Source organism: Lynx rufus, unplaced genomic scaffold (assembly GCF_022079265.1).
Source record: "Lynx rufus isolate CCGP_SWC_20201006 ecotype Redwood Valley unplaced genomic scaffold, mLynRuf1.p SCAF_2, whole genome shotgun sequence".
Taxonomy (NCBI): domain Eukaryota; kingdom Metazoa; phylum Chordata; class Mammalia; order Carnivora; family Felidae; genus Lynx; species Lynx rufus.
Genome location: NW_025814834.1, coordinates 63,836,003 through 63,852,544, shown reverse-complemented (window position 1 = coordinate 63,852,544; position 16,542 = coordinate 63,836,003). Strand labels below are relative to the sequence as shown.

The window sequence follows — 16,542 nt, the reverse complement described above, 5'->3', positions numbered from 1 at the left end:
TACTATTCAGCATCTTTATTGAAAATATTTGTTTGTTTTGCTAGATTGCAAGCTACTTGAGGGCAAGAGCTTGGTTTAAGCTGCTTGCTCACACTGCCTGAACCCTTGTACAATACCTTACACATAGCAGACCCAACTCCGCAGTGTTTCTTCATTTTGCTTTGACTTTTAAAATACTTATGAGGAAGGGATATAATTGCTTTGGTCAACCCCACTGATAATCTCCAAACCAGCTAATATGTCTGTTCACCACATTCCCAGTCTTTCATGATGGTTGAAAGGGAACCCCAAGCATGGACAAGAGCTAGAAAACTTACATCCACAATCGGAGGCTCTCACAAAAGTTAAGTATCCCTGTACAGGGTGTGTAGTGAAATATTGTGAGGAAAGACTTCTAAAGGACAAGTTAGTCCATATTGCTAATTTTCTGTTTGTGACATGAAATTTGGGTGTCCAAAAACAGACAACTATGAGTATTTGTCAGAAAGTTTTACTTAAGATTTCCTGTGGTGCGTTCCTTCTCCAGATACTCTAAGCAGAGGTGATAAAAGGTGTCTCTGTCAGTTATAAACAAACCTACTCAGACTGAAAGTACTGAGCACAGACCCAGATCCAAGATTTATTGGGGCAAACTCCCAGAGAATTATATAGGGGATGGTGTGGATAAGCACATGAGTAGTTTATGATTCTGTTCACTCTTGAAACACCCCAGAGATGAATGGTTAACTTTTTTATTTTATTCTTGGGAATAAGAAGTTATTAGGGTTTTAGAAACTACTTGTGAATATTTCTGGAACAACAGAACAGATCTATCAGAAAAAAACTGCTAGGAAGGAAAAGAGCAGACTGCTTTGGTTCCTTTCAGTGCACATCAAATTTTCTTTTGGGGCGCCTGGGTGGCGCAGTCGGTTGAGCGTCCGACTTCAGCCAGGTCACGATCTCGCGGTCCGTGAGTTCGAGCCCCGCGTCAGGCTCTGGGCTGATGGCTCAGAGCCTGGAGCCTGCTTCCGATTCTGTGTCTCCCTCTCTCTCTGCCCCTCCCCCGTTCATGCTCTGTCTCTCTCTGTCCCAAAAATAAATAAACGTTGAAAAAAAATTTTCTTTTATCATCTGGTGGAAAGTTTTCTTGTGGCTGTAAAATCCTGGAAAGGATTCTTTAAAGTGTGGGGGTGATTTGGACCACCAAATGGGCGCCTTTCTTTTTAACAGCAAAATTGACATACATTTACTAGAGTAAATTCAGATTCCCTTGGTTCATTTGTCTAAGGGAGAAGAGGGCAGAAAGATGGCAATTAAAGGGGAAAGGTACGAGATATTTTACAAATGATTAAGATATGAGGGATTCTTACCTTGCCCTTTATGAAAAATAAATTCACCATAAAATCAAATTTCTCAATTTATACTTCAAGGTTGCAGATTTACTAAACCCAGAGGGTTTTCATTTTCAATACCTAGGAGGTCTTTATGACAGGGTGCATTGCTTAACATGGAGTCTTCCTTTCAATGGTTTTCATGCATGGTAGACCCAGTAGTACTGACACTGTAGAGTGAACATCAGTGGCAACTCACAACTGACCACCACAGGTTGGCAGAAATGTGGCCATGTCCTACTCTCAGAATGATGGAGGCTCTGTATTGTTTAATGCACGGGACATCAACCTGTGCACAAACGGCTGATCACTGAGTAAAGCTGCTCTGCAGAACACCCATACACAATGGCTTACTGCCAGAATGGCTAGAGAATCTATGACAATTTCCAGAACGGCTAGAATTCCCTTTCCGAGAATCTATGACAATTTTTTCTCACCCAGGAAGCCATTTGTTTGTTTTTCATTAAACTTTTCATTTCGAGGCAATTGTATATTCTCATGCAATTGTGAGAAATAATACAGAAGCATTATATATGCCCTTTGGCAATATCTTGCAAAACTCTAGGACAATATCACAACCGAGATGTTGGCATTGATGTAATCAAGATCGGAACATCCTCATCACCTCAAGGATTTTCATGTGGCCTTTTTACATCTACACATGCAGCCTCCACTCCCCCCTTAACCCCGGGCTACCACTCATCTATTCTCTAGTGCTATAGGTTTGTCATTCAAAGAATATTATAAAGTGGAATAAAGAATATTATGTAACTGGAATCACACAGTATGAAACTTTTTGGCATTGGTTGGCTTTTTTTCACTCAGTATAATTCTTTCATCAATTATTTGCTCCTTTTCATTTTCAAGTACTATTCCGTGGTATAGATGTATCACAGCTTAACCACTCACCCATCGAAGGATGTCTGGGTTGTTTCCAGTTTTTGTCTGTTACAAGTAAAGTTTCTATAACCTTTGTGTACAGGTTTTTGCATGAACGTTAGTTTTAATCTCTCTGGGATAAATCCCCAACAGTAGAATTGCTGTGTTATATAACACTTGCATGTTTATTTATTTATTTATTTATTTATTGCCAAACTGTTTTCCAGAGTGGCTGCGCCATTTTGCATTTCCACCAGCAAGGTATAAGTGATCCAGTTCCTCCACATCTTCACCAACATTTGGTGTCATCACTATTTTTATTTTAGCAATTCTGATAGATTTGTGCTGATGTCTCATTTTGATTTTAATTTGCTTCCCTAACCGCTAATGTTGCTGAGTATCTTTTCATGTGCTCATTTGCCATCTTTATATCCTTAGTGAAATATCTTTTCATGTGTTTTCCCCCATATTCTAATTTGAATTTTTCTAACCACTGAGTTTGGAAAGTTCTTTATATTTTCTAGATCTTAGCCCTTTGTTAGATACATAGTTTGCAAACATACTCTCCCAGTCTGTAGCTTTTCTTTTTCATTCTCTTAACAGGGTCTTTTGCAGAGCAAAAGTTTTTCATTTTGATGAAGCCCAATTCATCAACTTTTCTTTTTATGGACTGTACTTTTAGTGTCAAGTCTAAGAGCTCTTTGTCTAGCCTTAGACATGAAAATGGTGAGCTACACATTTTTCTAAAAGTTTGGTTTATTTTTTACATTTAAGTCCATAATCCATTTTGAGCTATTCTGTGTATGGGTTCATTTCTTGCCTATGGATGTCCAATTATTTAGGCACCATTTGATAAAAAGTTTGTATTTCCTCTATTGAATTTCTTTTCCACCCTTGTTAACAGTGGGACATATTTGCACTGGTCTATTTGAGTTCTCTATTCTGTTCTTCTGTCAATACAACACAACCTTGCTTTAGCTATATAACATATCTTGAAATTGAGTAGACTGTTCCCTCACACTTTATTCTTCTTTTTCAAAGTTGTTTTAGACATTCTAGTTCTTTTTTTTTTTGACTTTTCATATAAATTTTAGAGTAATCTTGTCTCTATATACAAAAATATCTTGCTGAGATTTTAATGATTTTATTAAACCTGTATTATCAGTTTGGAGGAAATGAGATTTTTCTTATACTGAATTTTCCAATTCATTAACAATATATGTCTCTTCATCTGTTTAGATCTTTGATTTCTTTCATCAGGAGTTTACATTTTTCAGCATGTAAGTCCCATATATGTTTTATTAAATTTACAACTAAATACATTTTTAAAGCAATTTTAAATGGCATTATGTTTTGAATTTTGGTGTCCACATGTTCATTGCTAGTATGCAGAAACAGTACTAAATTTTGTATATTTATTTGGTATTTTATGACTTTGCCAAACTCATTTACTGGTTCTAAGATATTTTCGTAGATTCTTTGGGATTTTCTATGTCCACAATAATATCATCTTCAATATAATTCGGTGTATTTCTTCCTTTTAGGTCTGTATTTTGTTTTCACTTAAAATGTTTTTGGTTGTAATAAAAAATACATAACATAAAATTTGCCAACTTAACCACTTTTAAATGTATAGTTCAATAGTGTTAAATATTAAATCAGTATTCCTTTCCTTCCTTATTGTATAGGCTAGAACTTTGAGCACTGTGTTGAATAATAGTGGTGAAAGCATATATTCGTGCCTTGTTTCCAGTCTCAGGGAGAAAGCATTTAATCTTTCACTTTTTTTTTCCTTACTTTGTTTTTATTTTTTAAAAAAATTTTTTTAATGTTTTTAATGTTTGTTTTTGAGAGGGAGAGAGAGAAAGAGAGACAGCATGAGAGGGGGAGGGGCAGAGAAAGAGGGAGACAGAAAATCCAAAGCAGGCTTTGCGCTGTCAGCTCAAGGTTAGACATGGGTCTGAGGCCCGCCACCGGAAGATCATGACCGGAGCCGAAGTTGGATGCTCAACCAACTGAGCTACCCAGGCACCCCTCAATCTTTCACACAAAAAAGCTGTGGGACTTTTTTGTAGACGTTCTTTCTTAAGTTGAGGAAGTTCCTTTCCATTACTAGTTTTCTGAGTTATGAATGGGTGTTGAAATTTTAAGTGCTTCTTCATCTTCAATGAAGATCATCATGTGGTTTTATATATTAGCCTGTTAATGTGGTAGATTACGTTCACTGTTTTTCTAGTACTGAACCACATGTGCTTCTCTAGAATATACTCTACTTGGTGTGTAATTCTTTTTTATATATTGTTAATTCTATTTGCTAGTATAACATTTTGCATCTATATTCATGAGGAATATTAATCTGTGCTTTTCTTTTTTTAATATTTTTGGCTGGCTTTTGGATCACAGTAATACTAGCTTCATAAAATGAATTAACTACTCCCTCTTATTATCTGGAAAATATTGTATAAAGCTGGTGGTAGTTTTGTTTTGTTTTTTTTTTTTGAAACATTAGGTAGAATTCTCCAGTGAAATCACATGGGCCTGGAGATTTCTTTTTTTAGAGTTTTAAAATTATAAATTCAATTTCTTTAATAGGGCTATTCTAATTATTTGTATCACATTGGGTGAGTTGTGGTAGTTTGTTTTTGCAAGCAATTGGTTCATTTTTCTAAGTTGTCAAATCTATGTGTGTAGACTAGTTACAGTAGTTCCTTGTTGCCCCTTTGATGTTTGCAAGGTCTACAGTAATATCTCATCTTCCACTCCCAGCATTGGTCATTTGTGTCTTCTCCCTTTTTCCTTTGTCAGTTTTGATAAAGTTTTGCCCATTTAACTGATTTTTTTTCAAAGAACTAGATCTTTGTTTCATTGATTTCCTGTATTGTTTTTTTTATTTTTATTATACCCTCTCATCTGCTTTCGGTGGACTTATTTTGCTCTTTTCCGAGGTTCTTAAGTTGGGAGCTTAGATGTTTAGTTTGAGATGTTTCCTCTTTCGTAATGTATGCATTTAGTGCTATAAATTTTCCTCCCAGTACTGCATGAACTGTGTCCCACAGATTTTTACATTTTGTGTTTTCCTTTTCATCTAGTTCAATTTTTAAACATTTCCCTTGACACTTCCTCTTTGACCTATGAATTATTTAGAAGTGTACTGTTTGATTCCCAAGAATTTGGGGGGTTTTCCATTTATCTTTCTGTTACTGATTTCTAGTTTGATTCCATTGTGGTTAGAGAATTCACTCTATTATTTCAATTATTTTATATTTTATTTCAATTATTTTATATTTATAAGCAAATTGAGGTTTGTTTCATAGCTCATAGGGTATGGTCTGTCTTGGTATGTGCTCTGTAGGCACTTAAAAAATGTGTATTATGTGGTTGTTGAATGGAATGTTCTATACATGTCGTTTAGATCCTGTGGCTGCTGGTATTTAGCTCTTCTATATCCTTGATAATTTTATGTCTAGTTGCTCTTTCAATTGTGGAGAAATGGTAATTAAGGGTTCTACTATATTTTTGATTTGTCTATTTTTCCTTTCTGTTCTGTCAGTTGTTGCTTCACAAGTTTTGCAACTCTGGTGTGTATACATTTAAGATTGCTGTGTCTTCCTGGCAGATTGACTTTTTCACCTTTGTATGATGGTCCTCTTTGTCTCTGGTAAATTTCCTTATTCCAAAATCTAATTTATCTTATATCAGTGTAGTCATTTCTGCTTTCTTTTGACTAAGGTTTGCATGAAAAATCTTTTTCCATGTACTACTCAAACTGTTTTTATATTTTTATTTCATTTTATTTAAGTAATCTCTACATCCAATATGGGGCTCAAACTCACAACCCCAAGATCAAAAGTCACATACTCTACTGACTGAGCCATCCGAGGTGCCCTCAAACATTTTTTAAAATTCAAAGTTAATTTACCTGTAGTGTTTTTGAGTATATCTCTTTGTATAGCTTTTTTAGTGGTTGCTCTAGGAGTTATGTTATAAATATAATATATATATATATATATATATATATATATATATATATCGCTTATTATAATCTGCTAGTGTCATTTTACCAGTTTGTATGGAGTGTAAAAACACTATCTCCCTTTATATACCTTTATTCTCCTCTGTTAATACTATAATTATCTTTAATATTTCCAAATCAAATTCACATCAAACAATGTTACAATAGGATGATATCAAACAGTGTTGGCAGTTTTTACTTCCACCTTTAAAAATAAGTCAGAAAACTCAAGCGGAGGAGGAAAGTCTACTATGTTTACCCATGATTTTGCTTACTATGTTCTTCCTTCTTAATGTCCAAGATTATTTTTATTATTTCCTTTCTGTTCAAAGAGCTTCCTTTAGCCATTCTTAAGTCAGCTGGCAATAAATTCTCTGAATTTCCCTCGTCTGAAAATGTCTTGATTGTCTCTTCCACGGAGGTTGTGCTGAATGTCCTCACCCTCTGATCCCATGCAAGCAGGCAGGGAGAGAGGTTTCTCTTTACAGTGGGGGTGCTTCAACTCTACATATTCTTCACTGACACCACAGAGGTGGGGTGGGAGACAGACACAGCAGGGGCTCAGTGATACCTGGTAAAGGTGGAAGTCTAGGCCCAACTCAACCTTTGCTAGCATGGGTAAGTGTGAGGTTATGTAGTGTTTTTTGTTTTTGTTTTGTTTTATTTTCCTGTGGTGTTGGCTTGAGTAGAATAGTGATATAGTTATTGCCTGAGATTTTTCTGTTAGGCTGCCTCTTTGTGGTCTACTATCTAGAAAGAGCAGAATTTTATTAAGTCCTTTGTGGTTTGTGCTCACTGGTTTTTCCAGATTGCAGCTTTCCCAACACCCATGTGTGGTACATATGAGGCCTAAAAATAACCCAGGGAACTCACAGTCATGTCATGATTTGAGTCCTGAGAACTCTAACCTTCTTTTATCCACTTTTTAGACTACTATGTTTGTTTTATATGTAATGGATTAAATAATCCAATCAAACAGCAGAGATTGTCAGACTGGATAAATCTAAAAAACAAACAAACAAACAAGCTCCAACTGTAGACTGTCTACAGGAGACACATTTTAGATTCAAAGATATGAACGAGTTAAAAGTAGGATGGAAAACGATATGTCACGGCAAAGAGCAACCATAACAAACCAAGAGTGGCTGTACCAATATAAGACCAAATAAACTTTTAAAAATTGTTATTGGGAATAAATGTTTTGTAATTATAAAAGGACCAATCTATCAGAAGATTATAACAATCAGAAGATTATAACAATTATAAACATATATTCATCTAAAAACAGAGTTCCCCAATACATGAAGCAAAGTCTGACAGATTCAAGAGTAGAAATAGGTAGTTCAATAATAATAGTCAGAGATTGCAATTCTATACTTTGCATTGGATAGAATAACCAGGAATAGAAGACTTGAATAATACCACGAACCAATAGACCTAACAGAAATCCTTTGAACATTCCATTCAATAACAGCAGACTGCATGTTCCCCTCAAGTGCACATGGAGCACTCTGCAGGATAGACCCATGCTAAGCTGTACCAATCCATGCTACAATATGATGAACCTTGAAAATATTATGCCAAGTTAAAGAAGCCAATCACAAAGGACCACATATTGTGGGATTCCAGTTGTATGAAATGTCCAGAATAGGCAAATCTACAGAGCCAGAAAGTAGATTAGTGGTTGTCTAGAGCTGAGGGGGGATGGGAGATGGGAGAGTGACAGCTAAAAGTTTCTTTCTGTGGTAATAAAATTTTCCTAAAATTGGGGCGTCTGGGTGACTCAGTCAGTTAAGCATCTGACTCTTGATTTTGGCTCAGATTGTGATCTCACGGTTGTGGGATCAAGCCCTGTGTTGGGCTCTGCACTGACAGCTTGGAGCCTGTTTGGGATTTTCTCTCTCTCTCTCTCTCTCTCTCTCTCTGTCTCTCTCTGCTCCTTTCCCACTCTCATTCTCTCTCTCAAAATAAATAGACATTTTTAAAAATATTCTAAAATTGATTGTAGCGATAGGTGCACAACTGTAAAATACAGAAAACCATTGAATTATACATTTTAAATTGGTAAATTTTATGGTATGTGAATGTATCTCAATAAAGCTGTTTTAAAAACTGTATGGTTTTGCAGTGTTTAAATTCAACACAGTGTTTGAATGCATACACTATACGTACATTGCTAAGAAAACAGACCAAAATCCAAGAGAAAGTACAGGCTGATTTCTACTTTGACGCATTCATATGTGGGCGAAATAAAGAATAATATTTCCCAATGGCTGTGGTAGTCAGCCTCTACAGAGCCCCTAATCATTCTTGTCTCTTGGTTTCCACACTGCTGCATAGTTCCTTTTCAAATTGTACCAGGGTTGGTCGTGTGACCAGTAGAAAATGGCAGAAATGGACACCTGGGTGGCTCAGTGGGTTAAGCGTCTCTTGATTTTGCCTCAGGTCATGATCTCATAATTCATAAATTCGAGTCCTGTGTTGGTCTCTGCCACTGACAACGCAGAGCCTGCTTGGGATTCTCTCTCTCCCTCTCTCTCTGTTCCTCCTCTAGTCTCTCTCTCTCTCTCTCTAAACTAAAAATAAACTTTAAAAAAAGAAAGAAAATGGCAGAAATTATGGTATGTCACTTCCACAATAAAACTTTGGGGCTTTGTGGCTTTTGTTTGAATTTTTACACTTTAATTGGATAAAAGAAAATAAAAATAAGCTGCACCGTGGTATTTGGACTACTTGGATTTCCCTTCATTCATCATGTTTCATTCTTTTGCCATATTATTTGACTATTCTGAGCAAATAAATTCTGATAAGCTGTTAAGGAAGCTTGATGTTCCATAATACTTTTCAGCATTATTCACTGAGAGCTGTTTGGAAGGCTTTGCCTAAAAATTCCACCCAATGAATTACAATTCATATGTAGAAACCAACCAGTGAAATGAAAGAGTAAAACAAGCTTCTACCAATAAACATGCATGCTTATATTGATAAGATCATGGAGCAACCCTGTCCAAGACCTGTACACCTATTATAATAGGTAGAGAAATTTTACTTTAACGATGTGCTTTTTCCAAGAAGGAAAGTTGCAAAAGAGTTGGGTAATTTTGGAGACACGTTAACTACTTACAGTAAGAAAATGTCCTCACCCTTGTCTTCTGCCCCACCCAAGTCCATTTTCACATTGATCTTAACTAACGCCAAAGCTAAACAAACATTTACTCAGAAGAATAAACGGTAGTCCCATCAGTGACCATAGTCACTCACAATTAAAAAGTATTCAACTCATCAAAAGAGTAAAGAAAAGGCCTGAGAAGGGTTGGGATCTACACAAGTTCAGATACCCATATGAAATTTTTAAAAAGGACAAATATCCATTTAATGTTTTGCATCACATGAATTCAGCAGAAGCCAATGAACTTCTGAAAGCCCCTATTTGCTCTGCACAATGAGCTCACCTTTGAGTATATAATCCAGTAAGAATGAATAAAGTATGACTAAGGGATAGCCATAGGAAATTCTTTTCTAATGAATGTTGGTGATGCAGACGTTAAAGGTAGATTCATTCTTTAAATCATCTAGTAAATATTTATAAGCACTTGGCATTGCGGATAAGTCTCAAATTTTAGCCCCTCTAACATTTATTTCCAAATATTAAGGCATGAAGAGATATGCCTTCAGGAATTTTCCCTAGAAAATTTTACCTTCATGAGTGTTAATGATTTGGGTCAACGTACATCATATTATAAGTCTGAATGCATTTTTTCCGAAGAGGGAGGCAATTAACATTACATTTAGTAGTCATACTACTCAATTCATTTTTGTCCTCCAACATAAATGAAAGACTTTTAAAAGATTGTCATTGACAACAGCAACTCTTTTATGCAAACTGTTCCAAATTTAGAAGAAAAACATATATTTAGGCTTTAGGAAATTTATTTCTCATGAGTAGGCTTATAATTTTTTAAAAGGTAATTCTGCACATTGTATGTTGTCCTATATTTTTCTGTCAAGCACTAACCAGTTGTTACTACCTATTTATTTCAATCGTCTTTGATTTAATGATGATTTTACTGACTAGACCTAAATGCCATGAAGATAAGGACCATAACTCAAGATAACCACTGTATCCTTGAGGTTTACAAAGTTCCTGATAAGTAGTTGGTGTTCAAAAAATTTTGATTGAATGAATGAGTGAATGAAAGACCCTAACAGTAGATAATATTATGGAAGAGTATCAGTGATGTAGGAGGATTAGTTCATAATCTAAATCAAACATGTAGGGGTGCCTGGGTGGGGTTCAGTTGGTTAAGCATCCAACTCTTGATTTAGGCTCAGGTTCGGTTCGTTGAGATGGAGTCCTGTGTGGGCTCAGCACAGACAGTGTGGAACCTGCTTGGGATTCTCTCTGTCTTCCCCTCCCCCGCTCTCTCTCTCTCTCTGTCTCTCTCAAAATAAATAAACAAACATTAAAAAAAACAAATCAAACATGTAGAAAAAATTTTAGATGAAGGTAAAAAATGTAATTTTGTTCGAGGGAGCCCCTCCAAGTGTCTTCCAAGGCAAGATGTGCCCTGCCCTTGGCTCTTGAACCTGAGTGTGTGACTTCATACATGCAAATGAGCTTGTTCTGGCCCTGAAGCAGTGTGAGGCTCACTGCAAAGTCCATGCTATGATAGTGAGTCAACACTGAACACTATGGACTCACTGATTTCGGGCTAATCACAAAATGAACAGTAGCACGGTGAGTTCTGGCTAATTCTGCGTGGCTCCCTTCTGTTTGCTGCAGCATCACACAACTCTTGCATAGAAACTCAACTACTGAGACCAGGGGCCCCTACTCCAAGTCCTGTAGCACAACAATGAATTTCCCATTATAAAAAGAAGGCTGAGGATCAAATGGAACATTAGCCACAGTCACAGAAGCTAAGAAATGGAAAGTAGTTAAGTGACTAACAAAAGTCTTGAAAATGAGACGTGAGACATGACAAAGACTCAAATAAAATTCATGGCTCACTTCCCAAGTATATTGGTAGTGTTCATCCTCAAGCCTATAGTCTACCAAGTGGTTAAATTTGGGTGTCACATTTAATAGGCAATTTCCAGTTCTATTTTTTTGTTGGAATTTAAAAACCTGGTAAGATAGGAAGAACCTTAGGAGGGAGTAATTTGTAGAAATACGGGTTGAATTTATGTTTCTGTTTGTTCTATGTTGGATATCAATCCAGATCAGCTAACAAAATCCCACTTACATATTTTGAATTGTAATTCAACATATAAACAAAAAAGGTTAAACATAAAAAATAGCCTACCCACAACGCGTTCCATTTGTCATATCCTGGTTAAGGGAGCTGTTGATCCATACTATGGTGTTGTTTACACATGCTTTTCCAGGGATCTTGAGTTCTTGTAATTCAGTGTCATAGTCAATAAAAATATCTGTCATTGTGCCAAAAATGAGGAGCAGGACTGGATGGGATAGTCCATGGAGAAATGCACATACACTTCCCACAAACATCAGCCAAATGTCAGTCGTTGAAGAAAATCGAAACTTGAAAAACAAAGGATTCAGAGATCATCTATGGGTGAAAAGCAGGAGAAGTAGGAGGACTATTTAATTTTAGTTACTAGATTCTGATAAATAGTATTCAGCACCAAATTTTATGGGAATCCTCTTCATTGAACAATAGAGTTTTCACTAACTATATAAAAATAAGTGGTATATCAATTATCTAAGACAGTAGACTCTTACATTTTTAGTTTGTTATTTTTTTCCTAGTCTCTGAATTCATTCTCTTTACCTCAAGAACTGACTTCAGTTCTTAGGTATTGATTCACAACATAAGTGGGAAGTGATCAATGGCATTGATGAGATTGCCATGTAGAAATATTGTGTAGGGCATTCACCAGTAGCATAAATTGGCTCCCAGAACTGACACTGACAAAGAAGAGTGCCTATTTTTGCCTAGAAATGTCTCTACCTTGTGAAAATTTGGGGTAAATACCTACACTTAGAATTTATATAGATATGTCATAAGAGTAAGTATACATAATATAGTTACTGTGATAATTTTCCTTACTAAAATAATAATTGTGGGCTTAATGGTTATTTTCCAGGACACTGTTCTGATCTACCAGATAGGATTTATGTGTTTAATTAGCAATATATTTCTAATTGCCATTCAGCATGTTATCCCATGGACAACGTTTATGACTAAAAACGTGAACACTGTACTTAAAAACCTGCCAATGACTGAAGATTTAACACTCCTCCATGATCTGAACAATTTTCCATTGCAAAATTATGTCAAAAATCAGCACAATTTTATTACCAATTGAAAGAAGCTAACTTGAGTGCTGTCACCTTTTTTCTCATCTTGTAACCTGAGGAGAGAAACATATGGATTTATAGACCATCCTTTCCAAAACAAAGAGAAATTCTCCATAGGTGGTGATTTTCTGAGTCATCCTTTAGCAAGAAATAAAGTCCCCACTGACGGAGAAATTCTTGCCAAACCGGGCATCCTAAAAACAAACTTTTATTTTTCAGATTTACCTCTTCTAGAGATTTTGGTATAGCTCTATTTCATGTTGAGCAGAAAGTCAGTGAGGTTTTTCTGAGAGATATTGAGAGAAAATGAAAAGTCTCTATACTCCCAGTTTATATTAGCAATAACTATTGGATTTCATCCTTGACCCTCAGCCTGTTTCTATCACATTTCCTTGTGGGTAAGTGAAGGTGGTTGGATTAGCTGCTTTAAAGCTTCCTTCTAGCACTTAAAAATTTTAAAACTACATTAAATAGTACCTATACGATGGAAAAGTTTTTAAAAACTCCTATACTTCCCATAAAATCATATTTCCTTAGTATTTCTTACTCATTTCACTTCTCATAATGTTATATCTAACCCATATTTGACCTTCTCGACTCCAGGGATCTCTACTTCACCTGAGTCATCCCTCATGGATACACCCTGGACCTTTCTTTCAACAGAAACTACTCCCTTGACACTCTGGGACTGGCGATGCATCCTGTTTTGTCACTTCCTTTCTCCTTCTACACCATTTTGTCATCTCAGTTGTGATCTGCAGTTCCTTAAACCCTCATTAATTTTCAATTGCTAAAAACCTATCAAGATTGTGCTTCCTTCCCTATGCATCCCAGCTCCCACTGCCAGCCATTTGGACCACACTCTTACCATCATCCTCAATCCTTTTCCCCACCTCCATCTTTGGAAACGCCCTCATCTCTGCATCCATCCACTGTTTGCCCCTCTCCACCTGAAGCCAGGCTGTGGGGCCTGAAGAGGTTCAAGACCACCTCTTCACTGTGTAAACTGATGCCAACACATGCCATGCCTAGCAGTCAGCTGCCCTGACGTTCCCCTCCAGCTCACAGTAGAATCCCAAGTCTTTGCTGAAAAGTCCAAGGCCCTCCACGGTCTGGCCAATTGGCTCTCTGACCTTATCTCTTCCTACTGCACTCCAATTCTCTCCACCCGAGCAACCTGGCCTGTTTGCTGACCTTTGTTCATGCCAAATTTATTCTCACTTCTGACCACTTGGACTTGTTGTTTCCTCCTGACAGAATGCTCTTTCTTCAGATACTCGCATGGCCAACCCCCTCATCTCCTTCAGATTTTCCCTCAAAAGTCACCTTCTTAATGGGACCCTCCCTGGCCAAAGCCTTTAAAATTTCAAATTTGTCTCCACATCACTTCATATCTCCATTCCATGTTTGCTTCTTTTTTTTTTCTTAGAAAGACAGTGATAGATTATCACTACCATGCTATGTATTATATTTATTTATGGTGCTTATCATGTCATCCTCACTAAAATGTAAGCTCCTCAAGGACAGAGATTTTTGCCCAGTTTGTTCTTTTCTGTATCCTCAGTACCTGTAATAGTGTCTGACACCTGGTATGCATTTAATTAACATTTATGAAATGAATGAATGAATGAATGAATGAGTATGGTCTCCATCCTTAACTCAATCCATAACACTGTACTTCATCTGTCTATAATAGACTGTTCCATTTCCCTCCACAGCTTTCTCAGACTTTCACTGTGATCTTCTCATTCTACATTACCACATCTAACAGAAAATGTTCATCTCCTCTAAAAACCAAAGAACTCACTCAACCTTCCTGTTGATTCTCTCTTTGCTGTTCATCTGTACCCACACCCATTTTCATTTTTTTTCCCTCCAGTGAGGCAATTGTGGTTCCTCTAGGCCCAGGCTGACCTTACTACTCCTAGTCCAAAACTGCTGTTACCACATCCACCACCCCTCTCTGCTGTGAATTACTAAAAATTTCTTAAAGAGCTTCAACCTCTGCCTTACTACCACTTCTTTTTCAGGAACTTGCCTAGCACCTCCCTTCTGTCTTCTAAGTTAGACTCTATCTAATCCTACTCTCATGCCAATGTATGATTAGCTGACATTTGCTTTATATGAGAATTTAAACTTTTAAACTAAAGAGAAATATCTAACAATTAAATTTTAGGGTTCTACTATTTGCCTGTGGAAAGAATTTGGGGTTAATGGACCTCCCCTGTGCTCATGAAATGTTACTTGTCCAACTTCACCTCTGCCCATTTAGGTTAGACATTCTATGATGTTGCTGGGTGCACAGGGGAGATTTGGACCTAATCCAGAAGGGATCTTCCAAATGGTTTCTGAAATCAAATTACAGCAATGTTTTTTGTTTGTTTGTTTGTTTTTTCAAATTACAGCAATGATTTAAAGAGAAAAAGAATGGATCACCTATACCATTTTATAGGAAGTACAATGTGCATGAAAATATTATCTCTCTTTGTACCTTTAAAAGGAATATTAAGGAGTTAATCTAGAAAAGATGATGCATTGTTGAAACAGTCACTTACCTTGAATTCTTAACATTGTTATCTGTCAGGATAAAAACAATGCACAAAGCAGTTAATAATAATGACACAATGAAACATAGTCATTAATAATTTTTCTCTGGGGAAACATTCCCATAAATTAATTTCATTCATGGAATATTGCAAAATGACTATTTGCTTTTTTTTTCTTTCTTCTTTTTTTTTTTTTAATTCTCTCTCTCTGTGTCTCTCATGTTACACAAGATACCCTTTCAGGTTCAGGACTACTGGCTTGACTACATTTTTAGATATTTCTACAAGGTATGAGATATTGGTATTTTCTGAGCATCAACTGGAGACCAACATTTTTTAAGTTTATTTGTTTATTTTGAGAGAGAGACCATGTGTGAGCATGCACAATTCGGGGAGGGGCAGAGAGAGAGGGAGAGAGAGAGAATTCCATGCAGGCCCCACATTGTCAACATGGAGCCTGACATGGGGCTTGATTTCATGAACTGTGAGACCACGACCTGAGCTGAGATCAAGAGTCAGACCCTTAACCCTGAGACCAACCCTCAGACCACTGAGCCATGCTAGTAGCCTGAGACCAACATTTTTAAATTAGCTGAAGAAAATCTAATTTTTTTGAACTACCAAGTAAAATGGATATTTATTGTTTGGTTCCTTGGAAACATCAGAATTTATCTATTTAAAATTAAGACTACAAATTAACTAGACAATAAGATGATGTTGACACTCCCATGCCAGTAGAAACCACAGGATTGAGCTGGATATAATTTTCCTCAGCTTAGGTCAGAGCAGATGGAGGGTAGGAAGTGAAAGTGGGGGTGCAGGGTCATGGGTGTAGGGAAGCAAAGGGAAAGGAGTTCAGGGTGCTAAGGTCAACTACCACCATGGGACAGCACATCCTGATTCCCTGACATTTTAATTAATGTAAGTAAGAGTAAAGAGGCATTATAGTATAGATAGAGATCAACATCTTGGGTTTGGGAATCAGATAGAACTAGATTAGAATGATGGTTCCATCAATTATCAGTCATGTGATCTTTGCCAAGTTTAAAAAAATTTATTCAAGTCTAATTTTCTTCTTCTGCAAGATGTAAAATTATAGAATTCGTTTAAAAAAATAATAAATGCTTGGAATCACCTGCGCTCACTAGATGTTAGGTGCTAGTGCTACAGGTCCTCTTTCCCATTGTCTCATTCTAACCAGCACTGTCTTAGTATAGTTTCTCACTAAATTATTACTACTATAATCAATTATAATAGCTGAATAAAGGCAATAATAATAACCAATGCTGGAACCCTACTCTACCAAAAAAGAGATATTTGTAGAGGAGATACTTTCATTTACCCACACTTTGTGCATTTTTACTTAGCACTTTCAGACATTCCATAACACGGATTCTGGAGAGAACTACC

At 36.5% G+C, this 16,542-nt stretch overlaps 1 protein-coding gene across 2 annotated transcripts in view; it reads right to left on the bottom strand.

The window, feature by feature from the left end:
* The window catches only part of ABCB11 (ATP binding cassette subfamily B member 11), a 90,207-nt gene that overhangs the window by 63,988 nt on the left and 9,677 nt on the right, over positions 1 to 16,542 (bottom strand). For both annotated transcript variants that reach the window (XM_047085394.1, XM_047085395.1), the window contains 3 exons: positions 15,142 to 15,163; positions 12,588 to 12,639; positions 11,568 to 11,806 (listed from right to left, as the gene is read on the bottom strand). In XM_047085394.1, the coding sequence (XP_046941350.1) occupies positions 11,568 to 11,806; positions 12,588 to 12,639; positions 15,142 to 15,163 (313 nt within the window). The remainder of the gene's footprint in view (positions 1 to 11,567; positions 11,807 to 12,587; positions 12,640 to 15,141; positions 15,164 to 16,542) is intronic.